This window comes from Coenobita brevimanus, chromosome 54, assembly GCF_032717465.1.
Source record: "Coenobita brevimanus isolate Jiangsu-jjx chromosome 54, ASM3271746v2, whole genome shotgun sequence".
Taxonomy (NCBI): Eukaryota; Metazoa; Arthropoda; class Malacostraca; order Decapoda; family Coenobitidae; genus Coenobita; species Coenobita brevimanus.
In genome coordinates this window covers 22768895-22786782 of record NC_137007.1, presented here as the reverse complement: position 1 = coordinate 22786782, position 17888 = coordinate 22768895, and the positions used below count along the sequence as shown (strand labels likewise).

The 17888-nt window shown below is 41.7% G+C and overlaps 1 protein-coding gene across 1 annotated transcript in view; it reads left to right on the top strand.

Annotated features, from left to right (window-relative positions):
• Positions 1–17888, top strand: part of LOC145401055 (guanine nucleotide exchange factor DBS-like) — a 1269176-nt gene that overhangs the window by 540037 nt on the left and 711251 nt on the right. Inside the window, exon 12 of the mRNA XM_080273428.1 lies at positions 6030–6236. Within this exon, the coding sequence (XP_080129554.1) occupies positions 6030–6236 (207 nt within the window). The remainder of the gene's footprint in view (positions 1–6029; positions 6237–17888) is intronic.

The window sequence follows — 17888 nt, the reverse complement described above, 5'->3', positions numbered from 1 at the left end:
AGTCTTCGTCGTCAGAGTCACCACCAGCATCAACAGTGAAGGCAGGCCGTAGAGGTAGAGGTAGATCTAGGAGAGTGAAAAGTAGTGTAGCTAGTAGGGTAAAGGCTGCTAGTGCTGTACGGCAACCTAGGGTCAGTGAGAGTGACCTTGACAGAGATAAGCCTCCCTCACAGCCAACCTCCACCACCACCACCACCACCACCACCTGCCCTACACCGCCACGACAGGGAATCCTGGACGCCTTCACGTGGACGGAAGGGTCAGATTTTGTCCCCGAAAATCTTGTTTTCGATGAGAGCTCCTCAGGAGTTCAGCCTGCCTTCACTATGGACGAAAATGCTGAGTGTGTTGACTACCTTTTGGCCTTCCTAGATGACGAAGTCATGCAGCACATATGTGATGAGACCAACAGGTATAAATCACAACGTGCTGCTAGTGGTACAGGTGCAGCCAAGATGCAACAGTGGTCCATGCTGGGAGTGCAGGAGCTGTATGTGTTCTTTGCCCTCATGCTTCTCATGCCACACTCCAAGAAGCATGAGTTGGAAGAATACTGGTCCATGGACCCCTTACTACCCTCACCCACCTTCAATAAGTACATGGCCAGAAATCGCTTCCGGAACATCATGGGAAACCTGCACTTTGCCGACAACGATGTACCTTCCCAAACCGACCCACTCTGGCAGATCCGGGAGATTCTGAGCAGAATGAAGGATAAGTTCATGTCATTCTTCCACCCATTTCAGAAGGTTGTCATTGATGAATCCTTGGTTTTGTTCAGAGGACGTCTTCAGTTTGTTCAGTACATTCCAAGCAAACGCCATCGCTTTGTAATTAAGTTCTTTGTACTGTGCGACTGTAAGACAGGGTACATCCTTGACTTCGTCATATATTCAGCCAGCACTGTCGATCTCGATAAAACGCACCCCCTTGGCTTCTCAGGCTGTGTAGTGAAAGTGCTCCTAGAAAAGTATTTTGGTGGGAATCATGTGCTGTATACAGACAACTACTATACAGCACCGAAACTTGCCAAATACCTTTCTGAGCACGGCATTGGCTCCTGCGGCACTGTGAAAAGTAATCTTGCCAACTTCCCCAAATTCCCAGAGGCGGGAACCCCGCAGCAAGGAGACGTGCACCTACGCAAGTGTGAGAAGATGCTGGCAATACGGTGGCATGACAAGAGAGTCGTGCACATGCTCACCACCGTACATAAGGGGGAGATGAGAGACAGTGGGAAGGTCGACCGTAGGACAGGCGAACCTGTGATGAAACCTGATGCTGTGTTGGACTATAATATCAACATGCGGCTGGTGGACAAGTCCGACATGATGATTGGTGAGATCGACTGCCTCAGGAAGAATACTAGGTGGTACAGGAAAGTTTTTCTGCATCTCATAGATATGACGATGCTGAACGCCTTCATCCTGTACAAGATGAAGGTAAAGCCACCCAAGTCCTTCTCCCTGAGGTTGTTCGCCAGGACTTGTGTCCAGCAGCTGCTGGAAAGATATGGTAGGGTGCAAGCAGCAACTCCAAGGCGCCATCCAGTAACACTTCCCGACCGACTTGAGCAGAGGGCGTATATGGATCGTCACAGACTTGAGCTAATGCCTGCCACTGGGAAAAGGAAGGCTGCGATTCGCAGGTGTCAGGTATGTGCGCATACCACACGCCGCACACCTGAGCATAAATGCACCTCTTGGCAGTGCGCTGAGTGCCAGGTTCCCCTCTGTGTTACCTGCTTCTTCGATTATCACAGCCAGAAGCAGTTCTAACAGTGCAAGTGTGGAAGCAGAATTATTTGGAAATAATGTGTAAATAATGTGTAAATAGCAGGTGAAAGCAATGGATGTTCAGTTCATATGATTGAACAGTGTATTATAGTTTTATCTTACTTACTTAACGTACGGAAGTGAAGCTTGGACATTGTTGGAAGGACACAAGTCAAGAGTGAGAGCAGTGGAAGTGAGTTATTTAAGAGGAGCCTGTGGAGTCACGTGGAGAGACAGGCTGACGAATGAGGATATAAAGGAGCGTTGTGGTGTGGATGTGGATGTGATAGGAAGCGTTGTGAGGAAAACACTGAGGTGGTTTGGCCATGTGGAGAGGATGGAGGGTGAAAGATTGACGAAGAGAGTGTATGTGAGTGAGGTGGAGGGTGGAAGAGGGAGGGGGAGACCGAGGATGAGATGGAGGGATGGGGTGGAGAGGTATATGAGAGAGGGGGGTGTGAGTTGGGAGCAGGGCAGTGAAATGGCGGGGGACAGGGCGACTTGGAGGCGATTTGTTTGTGGCCACCCCAAACGGGATTGAGGCGTCTGGCAATAGATAGATAGATCTTACTGAAAGTGACAGTGAATAACATAGTGTAAGTAAAATAGCAGGGTAAATATTGAAAATAGAATAGAAAATGTAAATAGTAATATAAGTAATTAGTAATATAAGAATATGAGTACAAATAATTTATGTTATAATAGTGAGAGTGAATCCGTGGCTCTCTATGTATTTTACTGACTGAAAAATTGAATGACTTCAGTGACAGTAAACTAATACGACTGAAGGAAACTTATGGAGAAAGACTCCAGATATACATAAGTGTGATATAGTAATAGAAATATAAAGTGTGAGGGGTTTTATGAATAATAAATGACAGAGTGCCTAGATCGAACTAGCGCAAGTGCGACGATCAGACGCGCTCGTAATTTCCATTGCTTTCACAGTGTTTTTTTTTTGAGTATGGATCCCAAACTACTTGAAAATTGTAGAATAGTGTTTATAGTGTTTGTATCTGGCTGTGGTAATCATATTACGGGTTATCGGGAAGTGTAAAGTGGAGACTTCGTTACCCTACTTCAGAGGTCTCCACAAGTCCTACGGTAACCGACAAAGGCTCAACAATCATTCCAGGAGAAAGCTGAAGGTATGTGCCATAACCATATGTAATTTTAATATTCTAGGACTAATAACTGATTTTTGGCAAATATTTTTTGAGAGTCTGTCGGAGCCCAAATAACCCCGCGGGACACGCAAGTCATTGGTAAACAAGCCCGCGGTGTAGGGGTTAACTAGGAAACAACCTTGACCAGAAATACCTTCACTTCACGTCCCCAACTTCACCCAGTTTCACATGACTAACCCATGCGGGGGTGGCCAGTCAAAGTGACACACACTGTTATATTATTTATATACTTGCCAGTCCGAGAATTTACCCATTTGTCTGATCGTTTCAGTTGCCTTGTAACCGTAAAGTTGGGATTACAGTATATTTTACCAGTTTTTCGCACATTGATTTCAACACTGATTCATTTATATACTCGTATTACATTTATAACATAACACATCCATTTCTCCTCAGCAAGCATACCTAGCCCACCATATCTGTCCTTACTTCCCTTCCAAAATAACTTGTACCTACAGCCTTTCCCAACTTTCTTCCTTGCTGCTTCTCCTCTCTATCTGACTTCCTGTATACAACAGACATCCCCCTGCCGAAGGGTTGTACCACTTCCCCCCGTATCCCTCATACTGCAAACATTCCAAGATGCTACTCTGAGCCTTACAGGTAATTTAATTTCTGCAGGTTTTTTCTTTATATTCGCCTAGATTGGGAAACAGGGATCCATAGCCCACCAGCTGTAGGAGCTGTGCCAGTTGCCTCAGGGTATGCCACCAGGATATTTACTGGGACATCCATCCAAGTGTGACCAAGCACTGTGACTACCCCACCATTATGTGCCCAATGATACGGTAGCCAGCTGGGCATTGCTTCCAGGTTCAAGTCCCTCAAATGTTTAACAGAAGTGACAGCCTGGGAAGTGGAATGCTTTGTACCCTTTGGCATAGATTCCTATCCCCATCAGTGCCCAGAGCTGCGCCACAGAGTCCATTTTTAAAATTCCTTTTTAATGTCACTCTTATATCTGCCTTGCCCATGTACCCTAGGCTTTGCCAATAGGAAGCCTATCTGTAGTCTAGTTCAGTTTATAAAGTTTTTTTTTTTTGTAGGAAAGTTGGGTCCAGCCAGAGACTTGGTTAACTGTCCATCTATAGGTAGGTGCCATAATCCTGTACAGTGTCTCTGACTTAGTTGTTTTATGGGAAGGGGCACTAACCCTCCTCCGGGTCACTTGTTGACACATAAGGAACACATAATGGTCGCTTATACTGTTATTGCCATCCAGTGTTGTAAATGGTTTCCTCGCTTACAGTAAATCATTGGACTTGTAGCTCAATGTAAAGGCACCTGAAAAGGAAAAAAGAGTAATCAGAAGTGAGAGGAAAGATGGGAGAAATAGGAAGTGAGGAGGGGCAGACACAGGAAATGAATGATAAAGTGAAGGAAGAAGTAAACAGCTGTACATCAATGGATGATGGTCACCACCGCCTACCACTAAACCACTTGGTTAACGCACTAGGTATAATAGAATTAAAGGGGCCAGGTTATATGGCATCCAATTACACAGATGGCCAGGTTAACACTTTATTCATGTAAGCGGAGGGGGCACTGTATGTTGCCATAATTTTAAATGAAAAGAATGTTCATTTAGCTCAGACCTTGTTGAAGCCCAAAAGTTGTAATTAGACATCTATTTAAGGCAGATTTACATTAATTGGATAGAACAACTCCTCAAAAACATAAAGTCAAATATGTTAACTGGCTAAGAGTAAGAAAGATATAAGATATGATTAAAGAAGCATTCTTTGAAGAATGGAAAAAAAAATCAAGAGACGTTTGTCTTAAGATGTGTCACTTACGGCTGCTGTGAATTTAAGAAATAAACACTGGTGTGACAGAATAATCAGGAACTGCCACAAATAAGCTTAATTGTTCTATGTCCCAGTTGAGGTACACAAAAACAAATAAAAACCAAAGATACACAAGCAGAAAGTAGTGTGGACAAGGCAAAGTCATGGAAAAAATGGTGGCATACAGGACCTGTGTGAGACCATAACCTAAGGCCCTACTTTCTCTTTTCAAGTAGGAACAGTTCATTGATGACTTATAGGGGATGGTCACCCTGCCTTGTCAGACATTATTATTGAACCTGTGCGAGACCATAACCTAAGTCCCTACATTCTCTTTTCAAATGGGAACAGTTCATTGATGACTTAAAGGGGATGGTCACCCTGCCTTGTCAGACATTATTATTGAAGGTAAATGCTGTATTAATGATCTCATTCCCCTTTGGTTTGTGATGATTCTTCCAGTCATCGCATCTGATGCATGGATGTTAGTGTAATTAGTTTAATGGCTTCTAGCTAGAGTGCCTGAAAAAGGAGAACAGAGTGAAAAATATGAATGAATGTTTTTTTTGCATGAGGTGGAGTCTGGATTTTGAAGGTTTGAATGATAAGTAAATGATTGGCTCATGTTACTGAACCCCTTGTTGATAGTTCTGGCAATTCATTATGATCTTTTAAAAAATTCTTATTTCTGTATCCTACTTAATATTATTAATAGGATTATTTGCAATATGTTCTAAATTTTGTAATTGAAATAACCAGGAAACCATTTACCATGCTGGGTGGTAACCATATAATCAAATTATGGCACCGGGTGGTTTAGTGGGTAATTAAGGCGCTCCAATTGGATTGAGCCTGTGTAGGTTGATATCCAGGGGTTGGTTGGGATATGTTGCTCACATAATGCCACTCAGGGATGGGTGAGGCTGGTCACTCTCATCTTAAATGTCAGGACCAACTTGCCTAGCCCCTGACTTCTGTGCTTCTCATGGGCCAGCGTAGGATTGGATGAAATTATGGAGATGGAAGAAATTTAGTAATGCCTTTGTTACTCTTTGTAAGTATTTCTGATGTAGAAAGAGATACAGGTTTGTAGAAAGGAAAATGTATTCATGCCTGAAACCCCTGTGCCATAATTCATCTTGTACAGCCAGCAAACTAGCGTGATATTTATAGTTGGTTTATCTGCTGTTATCTGCCTCACTGTATATTTGTCTGTTAAAATGTTAACAGTTAAAACAATGAAATAACACAAATCTCCATTAAATATTTTTCTTACACAGGCCAACAAATGGTGTACAGAAGGGGTGGAGCTGTTGGCATCACAACAGATTGAACGCTGCCAAGCCCCAGAATTTGCAGTTGAAGCCCTGAGAGAGCTTGATGAATTTCTGGCATCTTCTGACCATGGTAGACTGGGTTCCTCTCGTGAGCTTAAGACTCTGTTTGAAGATGTCATCACCCCAGAGACCAAAGGGCTGGTTCATCAGGTAGGAGATTTTTATGAGTTGTTATTATTTATGAGATGTTGTTAAGCTAAGAATTAAAAACAAGAAGCCAAGTTGAAGGAATAATGAACGAGAATGTACTGTGGACCCTCTGTTTATGTAGGCCTTAATTGGGCTAAACATGTTTTGCACAGAAAGATAAACCCTGACTTGGCCCAGTAAATTTAAAAAAAATGTACAAGAAAATCTCAGATCTCAGCCCTCATCTGTGGCCACCCATCCAAAATTCCATTGTAAGACCACATAGGTGCTTGCTTGACCCACATAGAAAAAAAAAACAATGCCTTGTCTTTTTTGTAGGACTTTGCTAAAACAAGCAGTCTTAATTTAATGGCTAAAATTATCTGATGCGAACTGATCTGTTACACTCAGTCAGCTGTCCCCCTGCCCCCCCTCCCCCTACACACACACAACATAAAAAGATTGAAAGTGCTGTATGCTAACATAGATGGCCTAATCTCAGCAAGGCTGGAAATTGATTTCTTGAGGGGTAAATGAGCCAGATATTATGTGCTTTCTAGAGACCAAGTTAAGAGAGGATATTGATATCCAAGTGGGAGATGGCAAATACAAACTCTGATTTGATAGAAAACAAAAAACTGGAGGAGTGATGATAGCAGTGAAGAGCAACATAAATGTTGATACTGTGGAACTGGGAGAAGGTAAGTCAGAGGTGATAAATGTGAAACTAGAAACCAGAGGGAAAGGCTAGAAAGACATCACAGTAGCATATGTCCCCCCTAAGACAAGGACATGGAATGAGGCTGAATACCAGATGTTGTCAGACATGGTTAGACACCTACAGAAAGTGACTGAGAAATGCAACAATATAATCCTGATGGGGGACTTTAATTGTAAAGAGGTGAACTGGGAGGAGCGAGACTTAGGAAGTAGTGTAGATTTGTGGGGCAGTATACTGTTAAAGATAGCAATAAATAATGTAATGACCCAGTGGGTCAAAGAAGAGACAAGATCTAGAGGTGATGACATACCAGAAAGACTAGATTTACTGCTAACGAAAGAACTGGACGTTATTGAATTGGTGAAATATCTGTGTTCTATAGGAAAAAGTGATCATGTAGTAGCTGAGTTCCAAATGATAGAAGGAAATGTAGTGCCAAGAGATGAGCTGTACAGGCATGGATGATACAACTTTGGGAAAGCAAACTTCACAGGATTGAGGAAATTTTTCGCAGATGTGGATTGGAGAGAATTCAGAGAAACAAGATAGACACTGAAGAAGTGGAATATCTTTGTAGGCTTGTACATCTTGGGTGTGGAAAAATATGTGCCAAGAGTAAGTGGGAGAGAGAGCCTTGGAAAAGCATTGGTTCAACAGAAGGTATATGATAACAAAAAGAGAAAGGGATGTGGCATGGAAAAATGGAGGAAGAGAGCGAACAACAGAACAAAGGAAGAATGCAAAAGAACTGGAAATTAATATACAAGATTCTGTAGAGAAGAAGAAAGAAACTTTGAAAGAGGTGTAATTGACAAATGTAAGGAGGAACCTAAATTGTTTTATAGGATTGTCAGTGGCACATTGAAACACAAGGAAGGGATAAGGTGAAAGTAGAGGGAAAGGTCTACAAAGATCCAGTATTGCAAGCTGCAATAATAAATAAAAGTTTCCAATCAGTTTTCATTCACCCTCCGAGTGCTAGCAAACTTTTGGACCCTCATGGAGCCATGGTGCTGGCCATTTTTTGACTTTTTTTTTTTTTTTTTTTTTTGCAAGATAGGTTAGAAAGATGAGAAAACATGGAGAACAACCATAAAAGTACCCACAGAAGTCATTTAGGTCGATTTTGAGGTCTATTCTCCCTAACCAGGTGGCTGAAAACTTCGGAGTAACATCCATAGACTTTATTGGCCACCTCCGACACCCAGTGAGTTGAAGTAGATCTTCGTTTTCTTCATTGGTAGCTATGCTATTCGAGCCAAAAACTCTCTTTTTGGGTATATGGATGATACAGGAAGACCTAGAGAGGCCTAGAGAGGCACAGGAATATCCCAGCCGATTTTGGGGCGCCTAATCTGAATTTTCGAATTTTGGCAAATACTGTACAGTACAGTACTCCCTCATTATTGGACGTTTTTTTTATCGACAGATTTGATTATTGACATTTTTTTTTTCCATTCGGAGTTATTGAAATTATTATTATTAAAAAAAAAAAAAAATAAAGAATTGTATTGGCATCTCCTAGCCAGTTTGCGCACCATCCCGCCAGGTGTCTCCGGCTGCTCGCGGCATGTTCCCGCCGACCCAACAAACATCAGCATCAGTCCACGTTGGTCTGTTGTTCTCACATCGTGTTCGGCCACATCTATCGTGCTTTCGCGATCATCATGGCTCCGAAGCGCCCTTGTAACACTCCAACTGGAAATAAGGCAGCTAAGAAAGCAAGGAAAGTACTTACTCTGGAAGTAAAGAACGAAATACCGTATTTCGTGGCATGTAAGACGCAGCATTGTGAAAGACGCACCCTAATTCTGGCAAGACAGTTCTGTGAAAAAAAAGTTTGCCCCAACCAAGACTGCAGTAAGGTTTCTTGATAAGAGCCATTACCACACAGATACACACTCACCTTTCAGAATCTATTCATTACTGATCATCAGCCTTTGGTTTCTTTTTTTATATTCAAAGAATGGTACAGGAAAAGAAAACAATGCCCCTTCTTGACAAAACGTAACTGATATGAGCCACTATCACTTAGATACACACTCACCTTTCAGAATCTATTCAGTACTGCTCATCATCCTTTAGTTTCTTCTTTTATGTACAAAGAATTATACAGGAAAAGAGAAAAGAAAACAAAACCCCGTCTTAACAAAACGTGACTTCAAACCACGAGGCCATCTCAACTTTGTTGATAAATATGTATCAGTAAACTGATATAAACACAGTTTTTAATATTTTATGAATTTAAAACCACAATTGAAGTCAATAAACTCTGTTCTTTCATTCACTGACGAAAACATAAAGTACAATGAATGTTCACATCAGTTCATTTATCCTAAAAGAACCCCGTCATATTCCACACCTGTTACGGAATTTCCTCACATTGCCTTGACTCAAGCACAATATCAAACTACTACCATCATTAATCATGCACTCTAACTAACCTGTAATTACCTCCACAAATAATATAAAAAGGTAGCACTTGTAAATACACAAATTACAGTGTTTCACAACCAAAGTTCGATATAGCAAGGCTGCTTGGGAACAGGATAGACAGCTGTTTTTACTCTCTTCTCTCAGTATCACTCCTTCACTGTCTGCTATGTTTGCCTTGCAGCATCAACAATTAAAAATGCATGCTTCACTGATCATAATTTACTATAAACATTCATTCAAAACATACTGAGTATGGTGAAAACATCCATTGTTACACCTTAGTAACACTGCTGCCTCCCAGTCGCTAGACAGCAGTCTTTACCCCTTCCTCTCAGTATCACTTCCTCACTGTCTGCGATGTTTCCCTTGCAGCATCAGCAGTTAAAAATACGTTCTTCACTGATCACAATTTACTAAAAACAGACATTCATCTCAAAACATGTCGAGAATGGTGAAACTATCCCTTAGCAACTTTCTGCATACCAAGCGCTAGACATCTGTTTCTACCCTCTTCTCCCAGTATCACTCCCTTACTGTCAGCTGTTTTCCTTGCAGCATCAACAATTAAAAATGCATATTTCTCTTATCAGAATTTGCTAAAAACAGACATCCATCTCAAAACATTCGAGTACTGTGAAAACATCCATTTTTGGTCTTAACACTGCTGCCTCCTAGTCACTATGGTACACACACACAATCACACATGTACACACCACATGCAACATTCGCTTGCCTCTGAAACATTTACATCAGTCCGTTTTGGAGTACCCAGTGGCTTTATTATATGCCAAAAACATCAAAATGTATTTGGTTGTTCAATATAAATATCATCACTTAAGGACATGAAACATCTCAAACAATTTATTCATCCAAACATCGTCAGTGCAAGAATAAAGGTGTACAGCACCATTGATCCTAAACTTTCCATGGTTGCATCTGTCATGATCACCTAAAACCTATATTCACTTCATATTACTGACATGGTGAAAATTTCACTCGTCTTCAAATCCTGAGAATTCATCACTACTTTCCCCCAAGTCCTGAAGCATCACTGGAAGTCATCACCACAGTCATCATCACTGTTTCACTGTCACTCTCATACAGTAACTGGTCCTCAGTACCATCCACTGAATTGCGTATACCACACTTGCTAGAGTAGGGTGTACGCTAGACGCTAACCTGCTAAGTTGCTAAACCGCTAAACCCCTTGACGGTATTGGCCAGTTGAGCTGAAAACAAACAGTGAATGCTTTGTGTTCTTGATCTTGCGTGTTTTAATATCTGCTGCATATATACACTCACAAAATGTCACAAAAGTAACTGACCTAATTAGGGTTACTGAATTTCCATACGTGACGAAAGTCTGTTTTGATGACTTGGCAGTTTCACTAGCCAGCATCTCTCCAGTATGATTGCTTTGCTAGTTAGTAAGTGGATGGCAAGCAAAGTGGTCATGATTGCCTTTCAGAAGGTTAGCAGACAGTTCACCAGTGAGCATGTTAGCTTGCTAGAGGAGGGTGTATGCTAGATGCTAACCTGCTAAGTTGCTAAACCGCTAAACCCCTTGACGGTGTTGGCCAGTTGAGCTGAAAACAAACAGTGAATGCTTTGTGTTCTTGAACTTGCGTGTTTTAATATCTGCTGCATATATACACTCACAAAATGTCACAAAAGTAACTGACCTAATTAGGGTTACTGAATTTCCATACGTGACGAAAGTCTGTTTTGATGACTTGGCAGTTTCACTAGCCAGCATCTCTCCAGTATGATTGCTTTGCTAGTTAGTGAATGGATGGCAAGCAAAGTGGTCATGATTGCCTTTCAGAAGGTTAGCAGACAGTTCACCAGTGATCATGTACGTTAGCTTGCTGGAATAGTGTGGATGCTAAACTGCTAAACCGCTAAATATCTTCACGATGTTAGCCAGTTGAGCTGTAAACAAAGCCGCGAAAGTTTTGTGTGTTTCTGATCTCGCGTGTTTCTTAAATCTGCTGCATATACACACTAGTGTATATTATTTTTAAAAATCAAATCAAATCTGCATACTGTAGAAACCTCCTGTGGTTGCTGAGCAGTGAGATGATCATCTTTATGAGTTTCTTCTCAATGGAGCCAAACTAACCTGCCTCAGTCTAGCGTGCAGGACGCATGGGGATATTTTAATGTAACTTTGAGACAAAAAAGTGTGTCTTACATGCCGCGAAATACGGTATTACAAAAACTTAGAAGTGGAATGAGCTATGCAGCGGTTGGTCGCGAGTATGGCATGAATGAGTCTAGTGTTCGTGGCATAAAACAGAGAGAAAAAGACATTAAAGATGCTCTGGCTTCGTGCACATGAGGATCGGCTAAAGTAACGATGCATGTGAGAGATGATGCCTTGGTGAAAATGGAAAAGGGACTGAATATTTGGATTGAGGACTTAAACCGCCGACACGTGCCGCTAGACTCCCAGTTCATCAGAAACAAAGCAAAACAACTCTATGCTCAGTTTGCTGGTGAAAGCAGTGGTGTTGAAGATAATGGTGATGAAAGTGAGGCAGGTAAAATAGTGATGATGGTGATGAAAGTAATGACGATGATGATAGGCCTAGTAATGTTGGTGCTTCTAGGCAAAAGAAATTTGCAGCCAGCAAGGGCTGGTTCGAGAATTTTAAGAAAAGGTATGGCCTACATAACATTAGGATGACTGGTGAAGCAGCTTCAACAGATCAGATAGCAGGAGAATTGTACCCACGTGACTTTGCTGAACTTATGAGGGAGAAAGGGTACAGGCCTGAACAAGTGTTTAATGCGGAGGAAACAGGCCTGTGGTGGAAGAAAATGCCTAAAAGAACGTACATTTCGAAGGAGGAGAAGAGTGCGCCAGGCTTTAAAGCAGCAAAAGATCGTGTGTCTGTGCTGATGTGTGGTAATGCAGCAGGACATATGATAAAACCCATGCTCCTGTATCATTCCAAATGTCCACATGCTTTAAAAAATAGAGACATGAACCTCCTGCCTGTGTTTTACCGATCAAACAAGAAAGCATGGATGACAGCTGAATTGTTTCTTGATTGGTTCCACAACTGTTTTGTCCGAGAGGTGGAAAAATATCTGGCAAACCTGGGAATGGAATTTAAAGTTTTACTTGTTTTGGACAACTGCCCTGGGCATCCAGAAAGTTTAAAATTTGCCCACCCCAACGTTGAGGTTGTCTTCCTCCCCAAGAATACAACCTCAATTTTGCAACCAATGGATCAGGGAGTCATCGCCGTTTTCAAAGCAAAATATGCAGAGAAAACATTTGCCATGATCAGGGAGTCTCTTGATGAGAAAAGTGAGGCCACAAGCAGGGAAATATGGAGGCAGTATAATATCGCCCAGTGCATAGCTTTCATTAAAGAAAGTCACGACGAGTTGACAACAAAATGTGTGAACTCGTGTTGGAGAAAATTATGGCCTGACGTCGTAAACGATTTCCAAGGATTCCCCTCTATTGTTCCCCAGTTACTCAACATCGTGAAGCTGGCTCATGAAGTTGGTGGTGACGGTTTTTCAAATTTACAACCTGAGGAGATAGAAGATGAACTTTTGGGACATGCTGGTGAAGCCCTGACAGATGAGGAACTAGAACAACTCATCGAGGTTCGAGAGCAGGTTGAGGATGAACTAGAAGAGGAACAGCTCCCCACACTCACTCTGGAAAACCTAGGAGAAGTGTTAAGAATGACACGGGCCCTCACTGATTGTCTGTTTGAAATAGATCCATCGCTTGAGAGGTCACTTAAAACGAAGAGGTTGCTGGAAAGTGCCATGATGCCCTAAGTGGAGATTCAGCGATCTATGGGGAGGGAAATATCTCAGACCAAAATTGAGCAATTCTTCAGACCAGTCTCCAAAAACTGACAGCACTACAATAAACTGAATGGTGAGCAGAATTACATTTCTGTATAGTTTACTGTTTAAGATATAGAATTTGTTATAATGTTAAAGACGAGTTGGATTTTTTGTCAATAAAGGATATTTCTTGCAAAAGTTAAGCTGAGATTAAATATGAAATATACGAGCATAAGGAGAGTTGAATTTTCCTAAAAGAAGATCCTAGCGAAAGCTAGGCTAAGATTCATCTTTGATAGCATAAACTGCCATACAGTCGTGAAAATTTAGGTCTGGGAGAAATGGAATACAAGAATGAAAGTAAATGGGAGAGCGTGGTCTCTGGTATGAGCTAGCAGCACCACGTGTGTGTTGTGAAGATCGGTGCAACAGCTGATCAAACGTAACACTTGCCTCACACTCTCAGTTATTAGAACGTATGAATGACCACCACTGCTGCTTTCGTTTTTTTTTTTTTTTTTTTTTTTTTTTTTTAAACACACGGTTATGTAAACGTATGGATGGCAACAACTGCTGGTTTCGCCTTTTATTTTTAGATGGAGTGAGGTGTAAGTGGAGAGAGAAGTGATAATACAGCAGCCATTACAAGTTGAGGTCCAGTGTACGACCACTACGCATCAACATCAGAGATTATGCTATTTTTTCCATAATTCTTTACTTAATATAAGTAGTTTTATTATGATATTCAATTTTCAATTGCCTAACTAATTTATTTTTAAGAAACACTAAAACTAAATGCATATTACATACGAGTGTTTGAAGGGATACCAAAATATATAAACAAAGGGTATCTGACCAGACGAAAATCGGTATCGACGGTTTTGGGCATCGACGGGTATCTTAGGTACCTAACCCCCGTCGATAATGAGGGTGTACTGTATATCAAACTGCTTATGTACATGTACATCAGCGGCACTGCCCGTGCATGTAGGGGGTGATGTACATGTATGTCGTTGGCACAGGGAGGGTTAAGGAAAGTGATTTTGCTGAAGGGGAAGGAGTGACTAGAAATGTTGTGTTAAAAGTGGATGTGCTGGAAGTATATAAATTACTGGAAGGTCAAGATGTAATGGAAGGCCCCAGGGCCTGACGGGATCTTTCATTGGATACTAAAGGAATACAGAGAACAACTGGCAGATAAAATTCTTGATTTAATTGTGTGTTCTCTGGAAGGAGGGAAAGTGCTATGGGAATGGAAGAGGGCCATTGTGGTACCAGTTTACAAAGGAGGGGATAAGGAAGAACCCCTGAGTTATAGACCAGTGTCTTTGACCTGCATGGTATCAAAATTGTGCAAGAAAATCTTGAATGAAAGGTGGATAAAATCTCTGGATGAGATGGACATTTTGGCAGAAAGTCAGTTTGGATTCAGAAATGGAAGGCTGTATGTCTCTATTTTGTTGAGCTTCTACTCAAGGGCAATTGATGTGCTGCAGGAGAAAAATAGTTGGGTGGATTGTGTGTACTTAGATCTGGAGAAAATCTTTGACAAGGTACCTTGTAAGTGAGTAGTATGGAAATTGGAGCACGTAGGAGGACTGAAGGGGAACCTCTTGGAGTGGATGAGAGACTTCATGAGAGACCAACAGATGAGGACAGTGATGGAGGACAGGATGTTAGGGTGAAGGAAAGTAACAAGTGGAGTAATGCAGGGCATGGTGCTAGCACACGTAATGTTCCTGGTTTACTTAAACGACATGGTGGATGGAATGAACAGTTATGCAAGTCTGTTTGCCAATGATGCAAAGGTTATGAGGAGACTAGAAGTTAAAGAGGATTGTAAAATGCTGCAGGAAGATCTGGACAGCTTTTATGATTGGAACCAGGTATGGGAAATGAAATTTAATGCAAAAAAATGCAAAATACTGTATTGGAAATGGGTAAAAATGCAAAGAGGCCATCACTGAACTACTCAATGGGAAAGGAACCAGTCACAAAAGCGAAAGAAGAGAAGGACCTGGAAGTGTTTATCCAGGATAATTTGTCATCCAAAAAATACATCAGCAAGATTGTCAGAGAGACTTACAAGCTCTTGACAAAAATTAGAATGGCATTTCAGTACAGGCATAACCGATAACCATAAGCGTCTTGTACTGGTGGGAATGTTCGAACAGTGAGTTGCCGGATGTCGAAGCAGTTTTCCCCATAAGATACTGAAGAAAAGCCAGAGATGCATTCCAGGCCCAAACCCAAACTCTCACATACCTTAATCAATAGAGACTGATACAGAAGCACCATAGGTACTATTATCCTCACAAACAGTACCATACTACAGTGAAGCCCCGAGTTTTGTGCCTAGTTGGTTTCATGAAAAGTACCACGAACCATGAAACTGCTAAAGTTGGGGCATTGATCTTATGGGAAATAGGCTAATTGGTTCTGGGTCCCATGTCAACTCCCACTAAAACCCATTTATTAAATATAAAATTTACTGATTTGAACTGAAAAGAAACAAGTATTAATACAAAGTACGTAATAGGCAAGGAAACTCACTTGGAAGGCTGGAGTGAGGTGCTTAATGGAAGGGATGGGGTTGTAATTTCCAAGGCAGGTATTGAGGCTACGTGCTTTGCCACCTCTGGCACCTCCACCCTCCTCTGCCTCTGCTACCTCCGCTTCTCCATGCAACGCATCCATCCTATGCTGCATCTCTTCTGTCTTCTGCACAAACCCACCGAACTCTTCATCCTTGAGCAGGTTTTACACTTTTCTCGCTCCAAATGGAGAGGTTTTCGAGTGAATTCTGGTGCTTGGGAATATTTGCAGGCCACGCAAATCATGAGACCACATCGATGATATCAATTAACTTGGGGCTCCACTGTATTATTAAATAATGGGACATCAAACATCACATATGCGGGAAGGTAATGCAGGAAGGTAAGGTGATGTGAGGTGTGGTGCTGTGATGCATTCAGGGCAACAGACACAGCAAGAGTGGATGAGCATGGGGCCAGGCAGGCAGCACCCTAGTGGGGATGGGGGAGGGTGGATTGAACAGGGAGGTAGACACGCCCATATTTTTAAACTTTTCCATCCCTTTTAAATGCATGGGAAGAACATCCTTCACTAAATTGATATTTAAAAAAAACCTCCTGTTTCTGAGTTCCTCAAAGGGCAAGGTCTTCCCTTCGAGCAGCAAAAATTATTGGAATTTGACTGAATCATTTGACCCGACTCTTTAAAAGTTCATTCACAATTTTTGTGCATTCCTTTGTTGTTTTTTGTCTTAAGTATATTTAAAATGTCAATGAAAGGTACTGTACAGTTTTATTAATATGATGTACAATGATATACTGATTTTTGGGTGTTATTTGTATCTTTTTAAAAGTGTTACCCATATCGGCTGAGATGTTTAGCCAGACATAAACAGAGCAGACGACGTGCTACCACTGATGTTTATCCAATCTTATATGATCTGACACTGACAAATCTTATACATTATTTCCAGGGTCACATGAGGATTTTTTTCACGAAACATTTTGCTTGTTTATTTGCCCGGGAAAGGAAAATCTTCCCTCAAGGTCACACAAGTGGTTCGGCTCCTGATTGCAGCAGGAAAAAAAACAAGTGATTGTTGCCATGTGAGTACATGAGATGGACATTAACAAGTGATTCTTATACATACGAAGAAAAGTAAAGATAATAATATTCCATGAATATAATTTATCATCAAAATATTGTCTTGAGGAGTGAACACCGCTCTGGTGTTGACCAGAATGTCATTTATGGCTGAATACAAACCAGCAGTATGGGTGTGGTGGTGACCTTCCACATCTCAAATGTGTTGTGTTTTCATTATCCAGCATGAGACATGCGTGTTTTGATGCTTTAGTTTATAAATCAAATGATCCACCATACCAAATATCAGCAGGATGGGTTGTTTTAGCTTAACAGGGCTACCAACCTGAACATTTTCCCTTCCCTTCCAAGGGAATCTGTTTAGATACCAATGAAAAAGAAAACTCCTTTGATGGGTAGGAAAGTTTAGGGATGGAATCAGGATTAAGAATACAGATATGTCTCTACTGGCCGGCGAGGTGACTTTGACCATTCGGTAGGGAGGTGGATGGCTATTTTTGCACAGCTGGTGGGTTAGGTTCTTTTACCAGTGCGCAGTTTAAGAGGCTGGCTGGGTGACTATGTTTGTTGAGGAGGCAGACGGCCATTTTTGCTCAGCTGGTGGGTTAGGGTCTATTACCAGCACACAGCTCGAGAGGATGGCTGGGCGACTTTGACCATTTGGCGAGGAGGCGGACGGTCATTTTTGCTCAGAATGTTGGGGGGGGTGTTGGGGACTGGGGGAGAAGCAAGGGGAGGGAGGGAGAATGGGGAGAGCTGTGCACACCACCACATCTGAGTTTGGAAATGAGCATTTCAAGTCTAGGGAGCAGCAGAGTGTTCGGACTAATGAATCGACACCCATTCAGATTGTGGGAATGTTCCCCAATATCGTTTGCTTGGTGTAGCGAGTATTCGGTTATTTGTGTGCCGGATATCAGGGTATTCCTGTACATGGATGAGATGATGAAAAAATTGATCCTGGCTCTGATCTGACCAAGGTTAGTGATGTGGTACCCACATAAAAAGAAAGATATAGACAAGATCTAGGGAATACAAGGAGCAGTAGCCAAGATGGT